The sequence below is a fragment of the Parasteatoda tepidariorum genome, chromosome 2 (assembly GCF_982258835.1).
Source record: "Parasteatoda tepidariorum strain Cologne lab strain chromosome 2, Ptep-v5.0, whole genome shotgun sequence".
NCBI lineage: Eukaryota > Metazoa > Arthropoda > Arachnida > Araneae > Theridiidae > Parasteatoda > Parasteatoda tepidariorum.
This window is the reverse complement of record NC_141756.1, coordinates 98072833-98091907: the sequence shown is the minus strand read 5'-3', so window position 1 is coordinate 98091907 and position 19075 is coordinate 98072833. Positions and strand designations below refer to the sequence as shown.

At 28.0% G+C, this 19075-nt stretch overlaps 2 protein-coding genes across 2 annotated transcripts in view; one reads left to right on the top strand and one right to left on the bottom strand.

Moving 5' to 3' along the window:
- LOC107448071 (vacuolar protein sorting-associated protein 33A) overlaps positions 1-18901 on the bottom strand; it is a 27833-nt gene extending 8932 nt beyond the window's left edge. The window contains exons 1-12 of the mRNA XM_087157824.1: positions 18540-18901; positions 16964-17029; positions 14280-14407; positions 11618-11702; positions 10363-10458; positions 9150-9266; positions 7563-7737; positions 5991-6181; positions 4688-4778; positions 2097-2171; positions 1929-2008; positions 80-166 (exon numbers count right to left, since the gene is read on the bottom strand). Of these exons, the coding sequence (XP_087013950.1) occupies positions 80-166; positions 1929-2008; positions 2097-2171; positions 4688-4778; positions 5991-6181; positions 7563-7737; positions 9150-9266; positions 10363-10458; positions 11618-11702; positions 14280-14407; positions 16964-17029; positions 18540-18638 (1290 nt within the window). The 5' untranslated portion in view covers positions 18639-18901. The remainder of the gene's footprint in view (positions 1-79; positions 167-1928; positions 2009-2096; positions 2172-4687; positions 4779-5990; positions 6182-7562; positions 7738-9149; positions 9267-10362; positions 10459-11617; positions 11703-14279; positions 14408-16963; positions 17030-18539) is intronic.
- Positions 18857-19075, top strand: part of LOC107446173 (small G protein signaling modulator 1) — a 47509-nt gene continuing 47290 nt past the window's right edge. Inside the window, exon 1 of the mRNA XM_071177837.2 lies at positions 18857-19075. Within this exon, the coding sequence (XP_071033938.2) occupies positions 19054-19075 (22 nt within the window). The 5' untranslated portion in view covers positions 18857-19053.

Genomic DNA, 19075 nt, shown 5'->3' with positions numbered 1-19075 from the left:
ATTAAGATAACTAAAAAATGTAATAAAAACTAAAACAACATGTTATCTTAGCTGAGCAATGTAAAAAAATAAAGCATACCTGAATTATCTCACGTTTATAATAATCCAGTTGTTTAGGTTTCAGACCATTGTTCGTGAGAGACTGTAAACATATCAATCTAAGCACCTAAAATAATAATAGTAAAATGCATAAAACTTTTGCTTGTACAAAAGGGAGTTTCAATGTCTACAATAAAAATAACTTCAGTGTATTCATAAGTTGCATTATAAAACATTCCACAACTGCATTTGGATAAATTTGTAATTTTTTTATAAAGAAAAAATTCCGAATATTCTTAATGTATTCTGTAAGACTTCAGCTACAAAATTATGAAATTTCTTTTTAATTGAGCAAGCATTTTTTTTAAAAAAAAAACTTTTTTGTATGGAGCAACACAAAAAATATTTGAATCTTTTGTTGAAATTTTTAAGTAGTTTTCGTAATCAAATTTATGGGTTTTCAACAAAAGTATACATTTTATTATAACACTTTAAAACCATGTTTTTTTTTTTTTCAAATTGAATCATGCAATAATGAGATATAATTTCTTTTTTGTAACGTAGGAAATATTAGAGCCCAGTTTTTAAATTTCTGAATTTTCAGATAGTGAAAATATAAATAAAACGCATTTTCAACATATTTAAAGTGAGGCAGCTATTTTAAGAATATTTTTAACTGAGATGGCAATATTTTTTATTACTCTTTTTTGTAGATGATAATTAAGTTCTTTGTTTGCTAGAAAAAAATCTAAATATATTGGAATGGTCAGTAATAATTAAAACAAACATACACAATAACAATTCAGCAAATTTTGCAATTGCAGGTTTAGGCTTTTACATTTTCTTAAAGATATTCAGTTCATTTATATTGAACTAATATAATTTAAACTGCAGATTGTGCTAAAAAATTTCAATGTTTGATTTTTAAGTGCTATATTTATGAACAAATTTTAATAAACCATATTAACACTAAACATACCATAACTGGCCAAATGACCGTTTAAGAACTTTTTGCACTGAAAATGCCCTTATCATCTTATCATTTTTGCACATTTGACTTCATGACTTTTTCTAACAATTACATAAAGTTAATAATCTATTATTATTTTTTTCTTGTATTTTGTTTGCTTCGAATAATACTTGTCGTGTACCTATTTCTACCACAACCGGTCATTTGACCGCGAGAATAATTTATTGCTTTATAAGGTTATCGGATCAAAAATTATGATGTAATGTGTGTTCAACGTAATGCATTCGATTAGTTGAACATTTCTGCAAAGACTGTTGCGTAGTGAGTTCAATCAGAATAACTGTGAATTCAAATTTCAAGAAAATACCTAAAATTTTAGATTGGTATTTTTGTGTAAGAAGAAGTGACAGAAAGTAAATGTTTTGGTAAGTAGCTTATATTTTATTTTGATAGCTTTACTTCATTTCTAAGTAACTGTTAGTTTTTATCCAGAAAAATGTCGAAACCATCAAGACAGCACAAGTTCTTAGAAGAAATAATATTAATTATAAGAATTATAATTCTTATATAATCTTATAATTATAAGAATTACAGAAATAATAATAATTAGAAGAAATATGCTTGCATAAAATGTACAACGGAAACACCCTGTATACATAAAAAAAAATGCATTGGGCAATGAATTAAAAATTCTTATTCTTTGTGCTTGTAAATGCATAAAAATTGGCAATATACAATTATAATAAAGTTTTTTTATTTTATTTCCTTCCTAACATCCATATTTCATACATTCAATCAAGAAACATGAAGTCCGGTCATTTGACCGGCTATGGTAAAAATAGGTATAGATTAAGTGTTGGTATGTTTAGTGTTAATAAAACACTTGATTTATGACCAGAATTTCCAGCAATATTCTCACTTTGATAAATGGCTCTTCTCTTGCAATGCAGTCCTCTATGTGAGCATTGGTTTTGTCGGTGTCGAGGCCATTCATGAATTCTACAAACAACACACTTTTAAAATTTATTTAAAAAAATAAAGCATTAAACCACAATATATGTTTTCATGCAAAAATAAGTAATGCTACCTTGTTCTGTTTGCAAAGAATTCAAAAACATTTCTGAATCAATGATTTCTTTGATGAGCTCGGCCATTGATGTATCTACATTAATGAAGATAAATTCCTTTTTAATAACCATTTTGACATTTACAGTAAAACCTCGCAACAACAATATTTTGGGGACCAAATAAATACATTGTTATAGAGGGATATATTGTTATATCGAGGACCTACATACTTTGGGGACACGATAAGATTTTTTAAAAATTTTAATGTTATATATGTATTAACTATAAAAGTATTTATATATTACGCAAAAAATTTATTTACAGAGTGATAATTGCGGTTAAATATTAAAAACAGTTGAAATAGTTTCAGAAAATAAGACCTTAAACATACCTGAAAACCGTTTTTATTGAAAATAATCTGATATTTTTGTTTGTTTATTCATTTTTTTTAACTGGCAAGTCAACCAACAAAGTATGCATTGAGCCCAAAGCACGAAAACGATTTTCGTTTACGAATGGTGCTCTACCCACCCTCTACAGAAAGAATGCTTTTTCAGGTGTTAATGTGATGTTTGTGGTCATTTGTGACTCATGATCAGTTTTTAACATGAAGGAAATGAAATCAAACAGGAATGTTACATCTGTGACTTCTTAAGAGATAAGGGTGGCAGTTCTAAGAATGGAAGTTCTTGGGTGATCAGCATCGAGTCTTCTCTTGTCAGAAAAAAGAGGGAAAACGGCAAAAGATGATAAAATAAGATTTTTTACATTATTTGAAAACCAATAATAAATGGCGAAATTAAGGTTGAAATTTTTAAAAAAATCGTTTTACAGGGGATTATTGCTTCAGAGAATATCGTAATATTGAGAGGAGCATGACATTAATTCATATACAAGTTTGTCGAGACCACGAAACATTATCCTAATAAAGGGGGTCATTGTTGTGTTGGATATCGCAGTAGCGAGAGTTCACTGTATTAGAAAATGACAAAAGAGCAATTTCATAAAGCAATAATAATATAAATACTGTGTCAGCCACCTATTAAAATTAAAACCGTTCTGAGAACAATTTAATTTTATTAGACAGCTGATTTTATAAGCCGGAATGTTAAACTTTACAAATACACTAAAAGCTAAATTGATTATTACATTTATATTTTGATTCATTGAATCTACATTTGATATTTTAATTAAACATGAACTGCATTTTTTTTTTAATTTACAGAAGGATTTTAAGATATTATCACATTTATTTGATTAGAAAAAATTAAAATTAAAGATCCAACATGGCTTGAAAGTTTCTGTAACTTTCAATTAAGCTTTATAACTTTCGTTGATATGAAATTCATTTTAAAGTATCAAGAGCTACTTTGACATCTATTAAAGATAGGTTCAGTCTGTTGAATGAGTGTATTTTTTGTCATTGAATAATAAAAAGGTATTCTTTAATTATTTATCAGTTTTCATTTGGATTCCTTGTTTTATAATTTTCTAGCACTCACACTTTTATTTCCCTAAACTAACTAAGCAATTTAACTTTGTTCTTTTTGTTTGTTGAGGAGAAATTTGTTTTTTATATGCCTTCAACATTTGAGAAAATAATATAATTCCCACTTTTGATCTACATGTTTCTCAGCAAAACAAAGTGGTATCTCTTATACATCTTTTAGATATAACTTTGACATAAGCTTAGTTTTCAAAACAAAACAAAAAATGACGAACTTTTAAGCCATATGATACCATTGTCCAAACAACAAAAAAGATTTTCTTGTCCAAATAAATTAAAGTAACGAAAAAATTGGAGTATGACCTCAATTTAAAACATTTTGGGTTTGTGCACTGAACTTCAATTGAGTCACTGATTAAAAGGACTGAAATTGTACAATCATGTCAAATTTATAAATCTTTAAAAATCTAGTAAAATGTATGCAAAATAATATTTTTTAAGTTATTAAAAAATATTATAAAGCTGTATACATTATCAATTGTCACTTTTAATGTGTTACATAATGTGTAATATATAATTTTATGTCAAATATAAACAAAAAGTCTTTAAATGAATTACAATGCAATAACATCAAAACTTAGTAACATCTTTTTACTTGAAATAAAAACAAAACCACACCTTGATTTTTTTTTATATATATAAATTTGTCTGATTACTGAGAATTGCTTTAATAAAAAAATATATAAGTGTCGGTAATTCAAGGGGTAAGTATATCTACACGTATATTAGAATTCACTTTAAATAGTGGAGGTAATTTAGTTCTATATAAATATAATTAGTTAAGAAAGTTAATAGAGATGTTTATTAAAACTTATTTTTAATTAAGATCTCTATTAACTCAATATTAAAACCTTTTTTTATTAAAACTTGATTATTTTGTTAAAAACTTTTTTTTTCATTAAATTCTTCAACTTTAAAATTAAATGTGATTATAAGTACAAGATCACATTTATGGTACTCTTAATATAAGTAATAGAAGAAAGGTTTTGCAAATTATATGCACAAAAGATATAGATTTTATACATTTTACATAATACATATAGATTACATATACATTTTATAGATTTTACAAAATAGAAAAAAAAAGAGAGAAATTTCCTTACGAGTTGCAAGAGATTTTTTAGCAGCTTGCATGTGAGGCAATTTATCAACAAATTGTTTAATGGCATCAATAGTTTTGGCACCATGTCTTTCCTAAAAAATAAAAAATAATTTTAATTGGAAAATCTTAAGAATCCTTTCGAAATTTTCATTTATTTATTTTTCTGCAGTAAAAGAAAGATGGAAACAAAATTAACAACTAATTAATTTACTAGAGATTCAACAGTAACTCACACACAAACTATATTATGATCATTCATACTTAACTAAAAGTAACATTTGAAATAAATATGTAGTAAAATCTTTAAAAGACAAATTAGTTAGCTTTATATATTCCTACATAGTAGTTTGTTTTATAAAATCCTGAATATTTTAGAATAAATTACTTTATTTTTTTGTAGAATTTCGAAACATACACATTTGGCTTTTTTTTCAGTACTACAAATCATAATAACGTAATTATAGTACAGCTGAACAAAACGCAGACAATACAGTATAAAATGTTTCAAATCTGAATTTTTTTTTGCACCATGACATCAGGTTTTTAAGATATTGACAAAAATTAACTGTCTTGGAACACCGTTTGGTTTTCGTGGAATACAGCTTAAATTTTAGTAAATTTAATGGAATATGGTTAAAATTTCATTAATCTTAAATAAATACTGTTTAAATTTTATCAATTCTAATGAAATATTATTTAAATTTTAGTAATTTTAATGAAATTTGCTTGTATATGGTTCAATAACTACACATTTTTGTCACAGATACTTAGATATAAAAAAGTTACATATAAAAGTTAAATATAGAAAAATTAAGTTACAATATGTTACTCAATGCAGAGAAAGTTAGAGTTTGTGACTTTCTCGGCAATGAGTAACACTTTAAACTAGAACCACAAGAAAAAGTTCAGGAAGAAAGAAAAAAACACTAAATAAAAGCAAGGGATAAGTGCTTTGGAAAAGAGTATCAAAGAAAAGACTTACGTCGACAATTACATGAATTTAAGGACCTCTTTGATTTAAGATGTTCAACATGAATTCAATATATATTCAAATGAAAATTATATCTTTTAAAAACTGATTAATATGAAAAGTTTAATTTGAAACATGCAGAAACAAACTTTTGAAACATATACTGATTTTTCTTAATTGAACGAATAAGAAAAATTAGTAAGAATAGGTAAGAATTGCTAAGAATGCAGAGGAAGAAAAGTAACAAACAAAACAAAAGAGATCTAGATAACACACCAATAAAAGTTAAATCCAGAAATAACATTTAAACTCTGTTGAAAAACAATCAACTTACGTCAAACTGTGCAGATAATACTTTTGCTTTCTTGCTCAATGTTGGCCCAACAGCGTTAAAGTTTTTATCTCGTAATTCTGCAAATAACTCTTCACCAGAATTCAAGAGTAAACGCTTAGGCTCTGTTGGGATTTCTTGAAGCCCCCCTTCTCCAGGTTTGCAAAATTTTTCAGGTGGTAGTTCAATAGTATCTGCACAATAGAAGAAACATTAATAGCATAACACAAGAATTTAAATTTTAAAAAACTAATATAAACATTGAAGACATAAACAAATAAAGCTATAGCTATTAAAAACATAAATAAATTTCCAATTGGTTTTTGAAAGATAGTGGGGAATGAACTTTCGACTATGCCAATCATCATATTTTGCCATATTTACGAAAGACTCGGAGAGCTGTGTTTTTACCGAATTTTGAGCGTGTGGTGAGAGCTGTATTAAGTACACAGAGTTTTGAGCATTTGTTGTGAGAGCTGTATTAAGTTCATGGTTGTGTGTGTGGTCTCTCCTGTGTTGGTATTAGCAGTCGAGTGTGTGCAGGATCCTGTTAAAATGAATGAGACTGAGAAGCAAAAGCACAAGGAGAACAATGACGACGTCGCAAATAACAAATCAACTGTTCAGTGTGGATCATCCATCAAAGTGGGCGTTATTTTCGATGCAGGCGTGCTTAAATCACAACCGCAGGCCAACAATGTGGGGGAAGGAGCTTCAACAATGACAATCTTCATCTATCAACAGGTACCTCGAGATTTAATCAAGTTAGCATGTCTTATATACTAGTGAATTGATGTTTAATAATCATAGTGGTAGTTACAAAACAAGGCATCTAACTTTTAAAAAAATTTATTTTGACAGGTAGATATTTTAAGACAAGGAAAACATAATAATATTAATAATAAATAGAATCAACATGAAGTGAAACATTACTAGAAGTTAATATGGCATAATATAAAATTTAAAATTTTTCCTATGCTAAATATAGAAGAAAATATGAGGAATAATTTTTAATAATAGCTGTCCATAACTCCTTAGTATTTGCCAAAAATAAAATGCCAATAAGAAGTAGTATGGTAAAATACACGAATTAAAATTTTGAAAATTCATAAATGTTCACATTACAAGGAAAACCATTAAAAATAAAATAATGCACGAAATTATATATTTAGAAATAGTACATTCTACATTATATATTTAATTAGACATGACAATCATTCAATAGAAAATAATATTTTAAAGTTCACAGATATAAAATAATATGTTTTCAAAATAATTTAAAAAAAAATTTTTTTTTTTAACTATACTATTTGAACCTTTTGATACATTATCAAAAAAAAAAAAAAAAAAAATCATATTTCATACAAATGTTTTAATCTGACGGGGGGAAATGTTAACTTTAATAAATTATTTCATTTTAATTCAATTAAAATTTTGCAAAGGAAATTTAAATTAAAAAGAAAGTGTAATTAAAATAGAGACATAGGATATATTGTTTATGTTGTCTAAACATTAATGACTTATAAAGCATACTGGATGTTATGTTTTAAACAAAAATATAAAACACTTTCATACTATTATTGATGCCAAAATTTTCATCCAATAGGCCTTCATAAGTCAGTTGGGTAGCTAAGACAGAAACTAAGTCAACTGATCTATCTAACAGTAACAGGCAGTCTATTTGAGGTGTTATTTGAGGATCGTTTCCAGAAAGCTCTCTCCTCATTCTCGTCATAAGATCAAAGACGTGCTGCAAAACATAATAAACATCACTTAAAAGATTTAGAAATGAAATTCAAGGATTGCCACTGAAATCCGGGGAAAAAAATTCCCTGTTCATATTATACAGAATATATTCATATTTTATAACCATTGTTGAATAGCCGACTAAATTTTTTGGGTTTACGACTACTAATGCCCAACTCCGTAACCTTGAACCCTATCCAGAAGAAAAGGGAACTCCTGGATCAAGTATCGGGAGAAATTTACCTTTGTGGTGAACTTTTTGATCCGCATCTGCGTTACATGGAGAGGAAAACCTCTCACGGTTAGCCTGATGGCAAGGCGACTCTAACCCATGATCCATCTACCACTGAGGATATTTTTTGTCAGCACTGCGTTCGGTGCAAGGCAGATGCGGAATTCGTATCGACCAGCCATCGCCAGGATTCGAACCCGGTTCACATCATTGGAAGATGAACGCTCTATCCCCTGAGCCATTGATGCTCACACAATATATTAAGAAGAAAAACACAATCACTGTGGTTTTTTATGAGCTGTATTGGGTTAACTAACTAACAAAAGAATGAACGGCTGAACATACTTAAACAAATAATGCTATAGTAAATGAACTATTTTAATATAGATTAAATATCATCCTTAAATATCCCATAGATTGCACTTTGAGTGGTTACCATTTTCTAAAAGATGAAAATAAAACAAAATTTTCTGTATTTTCCCAGTTTCTAAAGAAAAACTCAAAATTTTGCTGCATTTTCCCTGTTATTTAAGGTGATTTTTAAATTCCCTGTATTTTCCAGGTTTTCCTTGTTCTCCCTGCGAAGAAACAACCCTGAATGGTCACTATTTTTTAAAAGACGAAAATAAGAAACACAATTCCCTGTACTTTGCCAGTTTCTTGAGAAAAATTCAAAATTTCCTGTATTTTCCAAGTTTCTAAAGAAACACTCAAAATTCCCTGCATTTCCCCTATTATTTTAGGTAATTTTTAAATTCCCTGTATTTTCCAGGTTTTTGCTTTGGAGTGTCAACCCTGAAGTAGCTTCAAAAATTAAAGTGTGAAAAAAGTTGACATGTTTTGAGTGCTTGAAACAGAATTGAACATAAACAAATTGGAGTTGAAAAGAGAATGAAATGCAAATCCTTTTTTGCAAATTTGTTTTGTAAGTCCAGAGAATTTTGACTTTTTTTACACTTTACTTTAATTTTTGAAGCTAGTAAAGTTTTTCCATTCAAAAGCATATCTTTCCATTTCAGATTCTTGAGATCATTTTTTCACAGATACATTATATGTTCGCAATTGTTAAGTGCCATACTTAAAAGGCTTCCTAGATTTTTTTTCTCCAGTTTTTTTTACTTTTATGCGAAGAGTATATTTTATAAATATAAATAATTGAGTAGATCAAAAAAACAACAACCTACTTTAGCACACTTTCCTTTGCCATAGATATTTGGAATGATTCCATAGATGGATTGTATGGTCATTAAAGATTTTGCAACATAATACATGCTCGTCATATCATTATCGATGTAACATTCCTAAAAACAAGAGACTGTAAGATACTTCATGAAATTCAAAAACAATCGTGAAACCAATCAATATACAGAAGTGAAAAAACATAATAGTTTCTCTCTAATGCCAAGTAACTATAAAGTTATAGCTTCTATGGGAGTTATGGTTGGTTGTAACAAGAAAGGGACATTTACTTAAGAGAATGACGAGTCTGATTATTGTTGTGTCAATATTAATGAACTCTTATTTTTTATTTAAAATGCCCACCCGACTTAACATTTCGTCAATTCAGGCATTTACAGGGCAGATTTTTTTAACCACTCTTTCAGTGGCAACCACTTATTTGTTGACCACTTTGCCAGTTTCCTGACCCCTACACAGTCTGGTCACACAGGACATTAACAATACATAAATGAACATTAGTTATGCTATTTACGAATTATTGCGAAATGCATGAAATATATTTCTTAAAATAAAACATTTCAATATTAATGTATGTACGTCTTTTTTAAATAAGCTTCATAATCAATAAGTTGAATAAAATCTTCAAAATTACTTTTAAAAAATTTAAAAAAATCCTTTAATTACCAGCATTTCACAAAACAATTTTTTTTTTTTTTTTTTTTTTTTTACTATGGTTTGATAAGGCTTAGGCCTCTGAGACCTGCCACATATCCTGGAAGATTTTCACACTAACACAGCTTTTCGGTTAATGAAGAGAAAAAGTTATTGACAGGATTTTAAATTCAAGAACAAATAGAAAAGTAACGGTGTGATAAAATATCATAAAAAACCCTTTTCCTTGAGTAATAAACAAAATCTTGAACATAAAAATACAATTAACTTTTGACAAAAAAAAAAAATAATAATAATAATAATTCTAATGTCATTATATAGCAAAATCTATAACAAAATTCACGCCAATACAACAAATTCAACACAAAACTATCTGGATATTCAGAGGAAAAGTTATTAGTAGGATTTTAAATTCAAGAATAAATTAGAAAGCAATGTGTGACAATTTTACTTTATTACAATAATTTTTTTATTGAATCAAAAAAAATTCTACTCCATACATAATAAATAACAAACTTAACAGGAGAAGAAAAAAAATTTCTTTACTTTAAAAGAAGTTTCCCATTCCATAGACAAAACATCACTATCAACTGGAAAAAGTTCAGCAGTGTACTCAATAATATTTGCACAAACACCTCGCTCCTACAAAGCAAAATCATTGTAATTAGAGATTATAAGATAAGGAAAATATTAATTTGCACTTGTTTATAATAACTAAAACTAAAATAACTAAAAACGAATTTCAGAATAAAATGTTTGTCTCTTTTAAGAACCTCTGGTTTTATTTGCTAAATATGGGTCCTGTCATGTCTTCAAATTTTAATTTGAGTTACTGAAAAATTAAACAAGCTATCTATTATTATTGTAGTTTGCTTCGCACATAGGTTTATTTATTTTTTTAATTTTTTGAACAAATTGGCTAATTTTTAACTAATTGAAAAATGCTTATGCATTTATCATTCAATCAAAAACATATAAATACAATAAAATAAACGCATTGGTAATATACATTGTTCAATTTTAAACCAAATCAAAAGAATGTTATTTTGTCAAGTTGTGTAATTTTAAACAACTTTATTTAAATTTGTAAAATTTTATTCAATGTAATTTCAATTAGTACTTCAGCTTTTATTAAAAAATAGTCCCAGAAATCTCCCATTAAATCTGTAAACCTTATCTAGGTCCTGTAATTTCTAGCCTCTAATTGAGTTCAGTTATAATTATAACTCCCACATGAAAAGTATGTTAAAGAATAGTATAAATTAATTTAAATTAATAATACTATTCAAATCTTAAAATATAAGGAGCTTTTCTCTTGGAAAAAAATTTGATTTACATAAATAAATTTGATTTATACAGATAAATTTGATAATTGGTACGAAGTCACAATATAAAAAAATCTATAATTCTCGATAATCGAGCATCTCTTCTAACCAATAAATCGATTTAATGAAATTAATATCACGATATTAAGTGTAAAGGTTACCAAGTTTTGAGTGTTTTATTAAGCTAAAGTTAAAAGGTTTAACAAATTAAATAATGAATAACACAAGTCACATTTCAAACAATAAAATTTAAGTGCAATACCAATAAAAAATGGAGTGCTTTTTTAAGCTCAGGCATAAAAATAAATTGTAAAATAACCGAGAAGTTTTATTAAGAATGTCACGAACACCATCCAAACTCATATTGTTAATGTATTTAGAACTAGAAAAATTTAAATATAAAAAATATAATACTTAATGATCAAATAATAGAAAAAAATCTATTTTATAAGTGAAAAAATGATTAAGAAACATACAGATAATTTCTCCTGGCAAAGTTCACTTTTCCTTGGAACAAAAAAAATATGAAATTCCTTTTTTGGTCCTCTCATGCCTTCAACTCTGAAAAAAAGTGCATTGTAATTAGAAATAGAGGTATAGAAGAGCACACAGACACATTTATTAAGATTTTAAGTTTCTGGAAACTTTTGTATTCTTATCATGGCTTAATTATTAAAAAATATCAATACATATGATTAAAAAGCTTTTCAGGCAATTATTAATCAGGGTAGAAACTAATAAAACTTAGTCTCTGGTCCAGTAATTAAAAGATGATCCTAGTTAGTAAACATTTTCACTGGTTTGTTTACAAACCTCCGTTAGATTTTCAAAAAAAGTTAATTAAGAGAATTTAAATAAAAAATAACAAAACAGAGAGTCTTCTATGTCATGATGAAATTACAATCATGATAAAATAAGTCATTTTGTGACAAAATACAGACCATAACATGAAACCTAAATTCAAAAAACCAAAACAGCATACACTGAATACAGAGGACCACCAATTATTATTTTATGGTGGTACGAGTCAAAGTTTAGAGGTCAAGGACCAATAGATCACTGCTAATTATAGATTATTTTATCTAAAAAAGACATAACTTCATAGCACAATTTGTAAAAATTTTAAAAATATAAAACTTTTAAAAAAATATTTCAGTGGACAAAAATAAAAAAAGCTGAACTTTTACAATGCAGGTCACTGGGAGGTGGGGGGGGAGAGCTCTATAAGATACTGAGATTTATAAAAGCAACTTTTAACTATGCTGGGAGATTTTTATTCAATATTTAAAGTGGCAGAAGCATTTAGACAGTTAACTTTAAACTTTTCTTAAATATAATTTTAAAATTTTGACCACTAATATATTTAAAAAAATTAAGCAATTATAGGAAGGCGCGACTATTAAATTACTTACTAATGAAAAATATATCACATCTTTACAGTAACTAATTCAAGAGAAAACTTACTTCTACTTTTTTCAAGAATCGCGAGATAGGGTTTTAAAATCACATGAATATGAATCGCGATTTTGGATTTTGAAATCGCATGAATCGAGCTGTTGGATTTTAAAAACACAAAAACACAAATTGCGATAATGAATTTTTAAATCGTGTAAATAAGAATCACGATGCATAATTTTTAGATCACGTGAATACAAATCGCAGTGAGTAATTTTTAAATAGCGGACAAACATGAAAAACGATATCTGATATTACAACTGCGTGATAACGAATAGCAAAATTGGATTTAAAAATGCGTGAATACGAATCGCAATATTGGATTTTAAACTCACGAGAATAAAAATCGCAATATTGGTTTTAAAAACGCTTAAATACAAATTGCGATATTGGAATTTTAAATTGAGTGAATAGAAATCACTCATACGATTTTTAAATCGCGTAAAAAAATTGCAACACGTAAGTTTTAAATCAGTTAAATATGAAAATCGATGATTGATATTAAAATTGTCTTATTAAAAATCGCGATTTTAGCAGATTCCGGTGCAGTTCCTAATATTTAAAATTCCGAAAATCAGCCAAACAAAAAAAAAAAAAATCAAATATCGGAGGTCGAAACGAAGCACTTAGACTCCTTTTCACTCTATAGCGGAAGTCGCAGTAATCCGACTATCGTTCGGACGGTTTGGGTTTCTCCAATAGGACTTCCAAAAAATTTTAGTTTTTGGAACATGATCGGAAATTTTCAAAACTGGGGGAAAAAAAGCGGATTTCCGCTTTTTCGCGGAAGTCTTTCATCCCTGCATTCATAATTACCTAACTACAATAAAATATGTAATAGGTGGAAATGTCAAGAAGTGAAATTATAATTCTCAAAAAGGAAAATTTTCAAAAATGAATAAATTTGTACGTGAAATACCTAAAAGTCTGGTATTTCTTACCCCCCAAAAAAAAATATGCCTTGAAACAATTTTTAAAAAAAATTTGATAATTTTCACCCCAATAGCATGTATTGCAATGTATTTCATGTTTAAGAATAAGGCATAACTTAAAAATTAATAAAATTTATGCCACAGGTTTTATAAATCAGGTAAATTTAATAAAATAAATCTGAAAAAAGCAGGAAATTTTATTATTATTTTCTACTTATTTATTTATATTTATTTTAGTTTTTGAAGCCACCCTGTAATATAAAAAAAAATTAAGAATAGAAATAAAAAGGAAAAAGAAACATTAAAATATTAGATTAGATAGAAATATTAGTTTCGATGGACCAGTGGTTAAGGCAGTGAACTGTGGTGAAGAACTGGGGTTCGATCCACAGAGGTTGCATGTCGCTCACTCAGCTTCAGATTGATAGGTACCAGCCTGGTTGGAAAATAAAGGTGGCCTGTGCACAGAGCTGACCCCATTGCCACAATTACAATGTAGGTCAAGAAATGGTGGAGCCTCAACCTCCCTGGCTCACCACAAGTTGTAGCAAGTGTACTTTTTATAAGTCAAAATTAAAATTTATTAAAAACTTTTAAAAGCATCAATATTTAAGGGAAGTCATAAACTAATAAATGCATAAATTAATTTACTTTCAATGACAACTTCCTATTATAGCAAATTTTTCTTCCTAGAAGAAAGGTTAATAATAACAGGTTAATGAAAAATTAGATAGTAATAAAACAAGCTTACTTTAAAATATAGTCAGCAATTATGTCCATCAACATCAGTTTTGGACGGACAATGAATATGATATTCTGAGCATCAACAGGTGGAAACCTGTTGGGTTGTAATTGAAACATTTTGGTGACTTCATGTTCCTAAGGAGATATTTGAATCAAATCGATGTTACATACTCATCATATCATGCTTGAGATTACAAATGGTTATAAAATATAATTTTTGTTTTTACAGAAGAAAAAAAAATACTTCAAGATCTTTAACAGTTTTTTTTCTTCTTTTTTTTTTGTAGACTAGAGGGAGGTGAGTAAAAAATTATAAATTAACATTAAGAAATTGAAAGTCAAGTTTAAAATGCACCCTGTTTGCCCTTTTCATAAAAATAAGCAGATATCTCTCAAAAACACTGTCCTTTTACTCATATTCCAATAAAAAAGTAATAAAAAAAATGAAAAAACTCACTGTTTAAATGATAATTATACACACTGGTAAAATTATTTATGTTCATAGGTTTAATTCGAATTATTATTACAAGTATTTACTTTGTTAGGATTATTTTAAATTGGCAAATTTTTTTAAGTTTCTCTTTTTTTTCATGTGAGGGGGGTGGGGGCATATATTAATGAACTTAAGTGATTTTAAATTTTAAAATTATCTATTAAATAAAGACCTTTTTTTATAACTATAGTAAAAAATTTTGCAATTTTTTATTCATTTAAATTTACTTTTTTTTTGAAAAAAAAATTTATTCTCAGAGATTGTCTATTAGCACCTTTAATTATTTTTTATAAACTACGAATTTTTCCCTTGTTTCAATAATGCGTGCTAATTAATTTTTGAAATACAATTGATTTGAATTGCGCATTTGTCGAATTTCTTTTTAATGAATTCGATTTGTGATGATTTTATTGCTTTGTTGATTACATTTTTAACAGTCTAGAATTTCCACATAGGTTTTAAAATTTTGATTTCATTTTTAATATAGTATTATTATGATCTGTTAATTTCAAATCGCGCTTTTGACTAATCACTTAATGAGCAGCTTTATTCGTGCCAATTTCATCTCAAATCTGCAATTTTTTTCTAAATGTGAAATTTTTGCTCACTCTGAAATTGAGTGAGCAAAATTATTACTTTGAAATTGAGTGAGCATTGAACTCTGAAATTCTTTTTAATGAACTCGATTTGTGATGATTTTATTGCTTTGTTGATCACATTTTTGACAGTCTAGAATTTCCACATAGGCTTTAAAATTTTGATTTCATTTTTAATATAGTATTATTATGATCTGTTAATTTCAAATCGTGCTTTTGACTAATCACTTAATGAGCAGTTTTATTCATGCCAATTTCATCTCAAATCTGCAATTTTTTTCTAAATGTGAAATTTTCGCTCACTCTGAAATTGAGTGAGCAAAATTATTACTCTGAAATTGAGTGAGCATTGAACTCTGAATTTCTTTTTAATGAACTCGATTTGTGATGATTTTATTGCTTTGTTGATCACATTTTTGACAGTCTAGAATTTCCACATAGGTTTTAAAATTTTGATTTCATTTAAATATAGTATTATTATGATCTGTTAATTTCAAATCGCGCTTTTGACTAATCACTTAATGAGCAGCTTTATTCATGCCAATTTCTTCTCAAATCTACAATTTTTTTCTAAATGTGAAATTTTTGCTCACTCTGAAATTGAGTGAGCAAAATTATTACTCTGAAATTGAGTGAGCATTGAACTCTGAATTTCTTTTTAATGAACTCGATTTGTGATGATTTTATTGCTTTGTTGATCACATTTTTGACAGTCTAGAATTTCCACATAGGTTTTAAAATTTTGATTTCATTTTTAATATAGTATTATTATGATCTGTTAATTTCAAATCGTGCTTTTGACTAATCACTTAATGAGCAGCTTTATTCACGCCAATTTCATCTCAAATCTGCAATTTTTTTCTAAATGTGAAATTTTTGCTCACTCTGAAATTGAGTGAGCAAAATTATTACTCTGAAATTGAGTGAGCATTGAACTCTGAATTTCTTTTTAATGAACTCGATTTGTGATGATTTTATTGCTTTGTTGATCACATTTTTGACAGTCTAGAATTTCCACATAGGTTTTAAAATTTTGATTTCATTTTTAATATAGTATTATTATGATCTGTTAATTTCAAATCGCGCTTTTGACTAATCACTTAATGAGCTGCTTTATTCATGCCAATTTCATCTCAAATCTGCAATTTTTTTCTAAATGTGAAATTTTTGCTCACTACTCTGAAATTGAGAATGTGATCCTTGGCGATAATAATAGCTTTATGCAAGAATGGAATTATTGTGATACCGGATTTTTTCAAGCTTCAGTGAAATGTCAGATTTTGTTTTCGTGATATCCAATTTTTTTCTTCATATTATAGCGAAAATCTGATTAAAATTAAACAAAAATCAGAAGTTGGGTAAATATCATAAACAAGTGGAAATTAGCAGAAAAGCAGATACTTTTTTTAATAAACTGCAAATGTAAAAAATAAATTAAAAAAAATTTTTTTTGAAAAGGGGAAAGAGTTTTGTTTATTTTAAAAAATGTTCAGCCTTCCAATAAAAGGACGTCAGGTATATGGGACTTTGTATCAGCATTTTAGTTTTACTATAATACAAAAATATATACAGGAATAAAAAGGAAAAAAATGAACAAATTACTTGTAGTAAAACATATTCTGCAATCAAACCAAATGGTCCACTTAATTTTTCATCCCAAAATAAAGCCTAAAAAGAAAGAAAATTCATTAGGATAGAAAACGAATTTATAAGGAATTCAATAAAGTATCTAATTAATTGTGAAATCTGATGGCATAGCAACCGTGAGCAGGTGAATTTTGCAATTAAACGCAAAAAAGCAAAATAAATTGTTTTAAAACATTTTAATTAATATTTTTTAATGTAACAATTAAATATTTATAAACAGTCACCTAATTTCTCGGTACCTAAAAGTTAGCTGGCTATCTAATTAATTTTAATTTAACAAAAAAAATTTAACTGTTTTTCATGGATATGAAAAAGAGGATAAAAAATGGAAATTTAAAATTAGTTAGAAAGTATTGCAACATTTCATTGTAGGAACACAACTAATTGATGAAAAGAAAGTTGTAAAAAAGGATTTCAAGCATGGCAATGCAAGAGCAGAAAAATTCGTTAAATGAAAGATTTTTCATAGACTTAAAAATTGTAAGAAACTAAGACATAAAAATCTAAGAATCTATATATACAAATAGAAAAATATGAAACCAGTTTAAGGTTCGAATTAGCAGTGTTTGACGGTATTTTAAATTGTTCAAGATTTAATGCTAAGTGTTAACTTTTAAACTATTGCCGATTCATCAATTTTGTTATCACTGTTAAATTTTTCAGATAGGCGATTCTGCCTACTGTGCAGAATTGTGTGCTAAATAGTTTGGGAACTATATATTAGCTTTAACTATACATAAAACCATACATTGTTCTATTATTTGAATTTCAATTAATTATTAGAAAATCTGGGGAGATTTCCATATCGTGATCTGTAGCAGAATAACAGCCAAGTCTTGGAAACTTCCGGGCAGTGGCCCACGAGAAACTTGAAAAAAACATCACAAAAAGGGACCAACTCTAAAGGTATAAATCCCGATAAGGAAATATCCCCGAAAATCTCCCTAGTAAGTCAGTTTTCCTATCATTTGTAAATGCATTAAAAATTGCTAAAATCGAGGGGCAATCCAATATAAATTTGCTCCGCAGTTGACTAATCGTGAAGACACAGTTCCCAGTAGAACACCGAAGTCAAGCATCAGTGGCTGAGGTCAGTAAGCGGGTGGGTGACCACTTTGATCAGCCTGCGTAGGGACCGGGGGTACGCAATATCGGTCCTCGTTAAACTGTTACATTAAAGTGCTTGACTTCGCGCGCAGGTCGTCAAGCTACCAAAGCAGGAGAGCCATCCCCTCTGCAGAGGATCAAAATTGCGACGGCATGTCTTTGGATCATCCTCAGGGATGTTTCTCAGATCGTCGCCAACAGCCCATTGTGCAGTTCTGTTGCAACGTAAATAAAGTACCTACCAATATAAAATATTTACCAATTTCTAAGAACCACGAGAACCCGGTATGATGAGAAAATTAAGAACATTAACAAGTCAAATTTACAAATTAATATACATCAACAATGCACTTTTAACTCTTTGCTTAAATAAAATTTTAAAAAAAAGTAGAAAACAGTAGGTGTGAACATATTTTAAACACACCTTACTACCGGGACATTTATCAAGACAATCAAGCAATAACCGTCGAGCGTCATCTCTTAATAATGAAATATTCACTCTTCCATTCGAGAGGTGAGCCATTTTACTATACAAATCCAAATTAATTATTTATCATTTCACTCATACATTCAGGTTTTCAAATCAGATCGGCCCAATGTAAACATCGGCTGCTAACACGCTCTGATGCCAGATTCTTTTAGTTCGTAGTCAAATATTTATTCTGCTGAAAAAAATTTCAATTAAAACACTTTAAAAACTAAAATTTTGAAAAAACCTCACATTTTTTTTATTTGAAAATTATTTAGGGCCAGTCATCATCAATGCTTTATAATTTTTTTTGTGATAGAATTTTATGAATGAGCAGACGAAAGGTTAATTACTTCCGTTATCCTGATGCTCCGTTACAGTTGATTTTGAGCTTGTTTTGGGTTTTTGGATTTTTAGACCGGCTTACTCTTTTCATATTATCATATGGTGGCTTTTAAATAATATTACAATGAGTGAACAAACGAATTCCG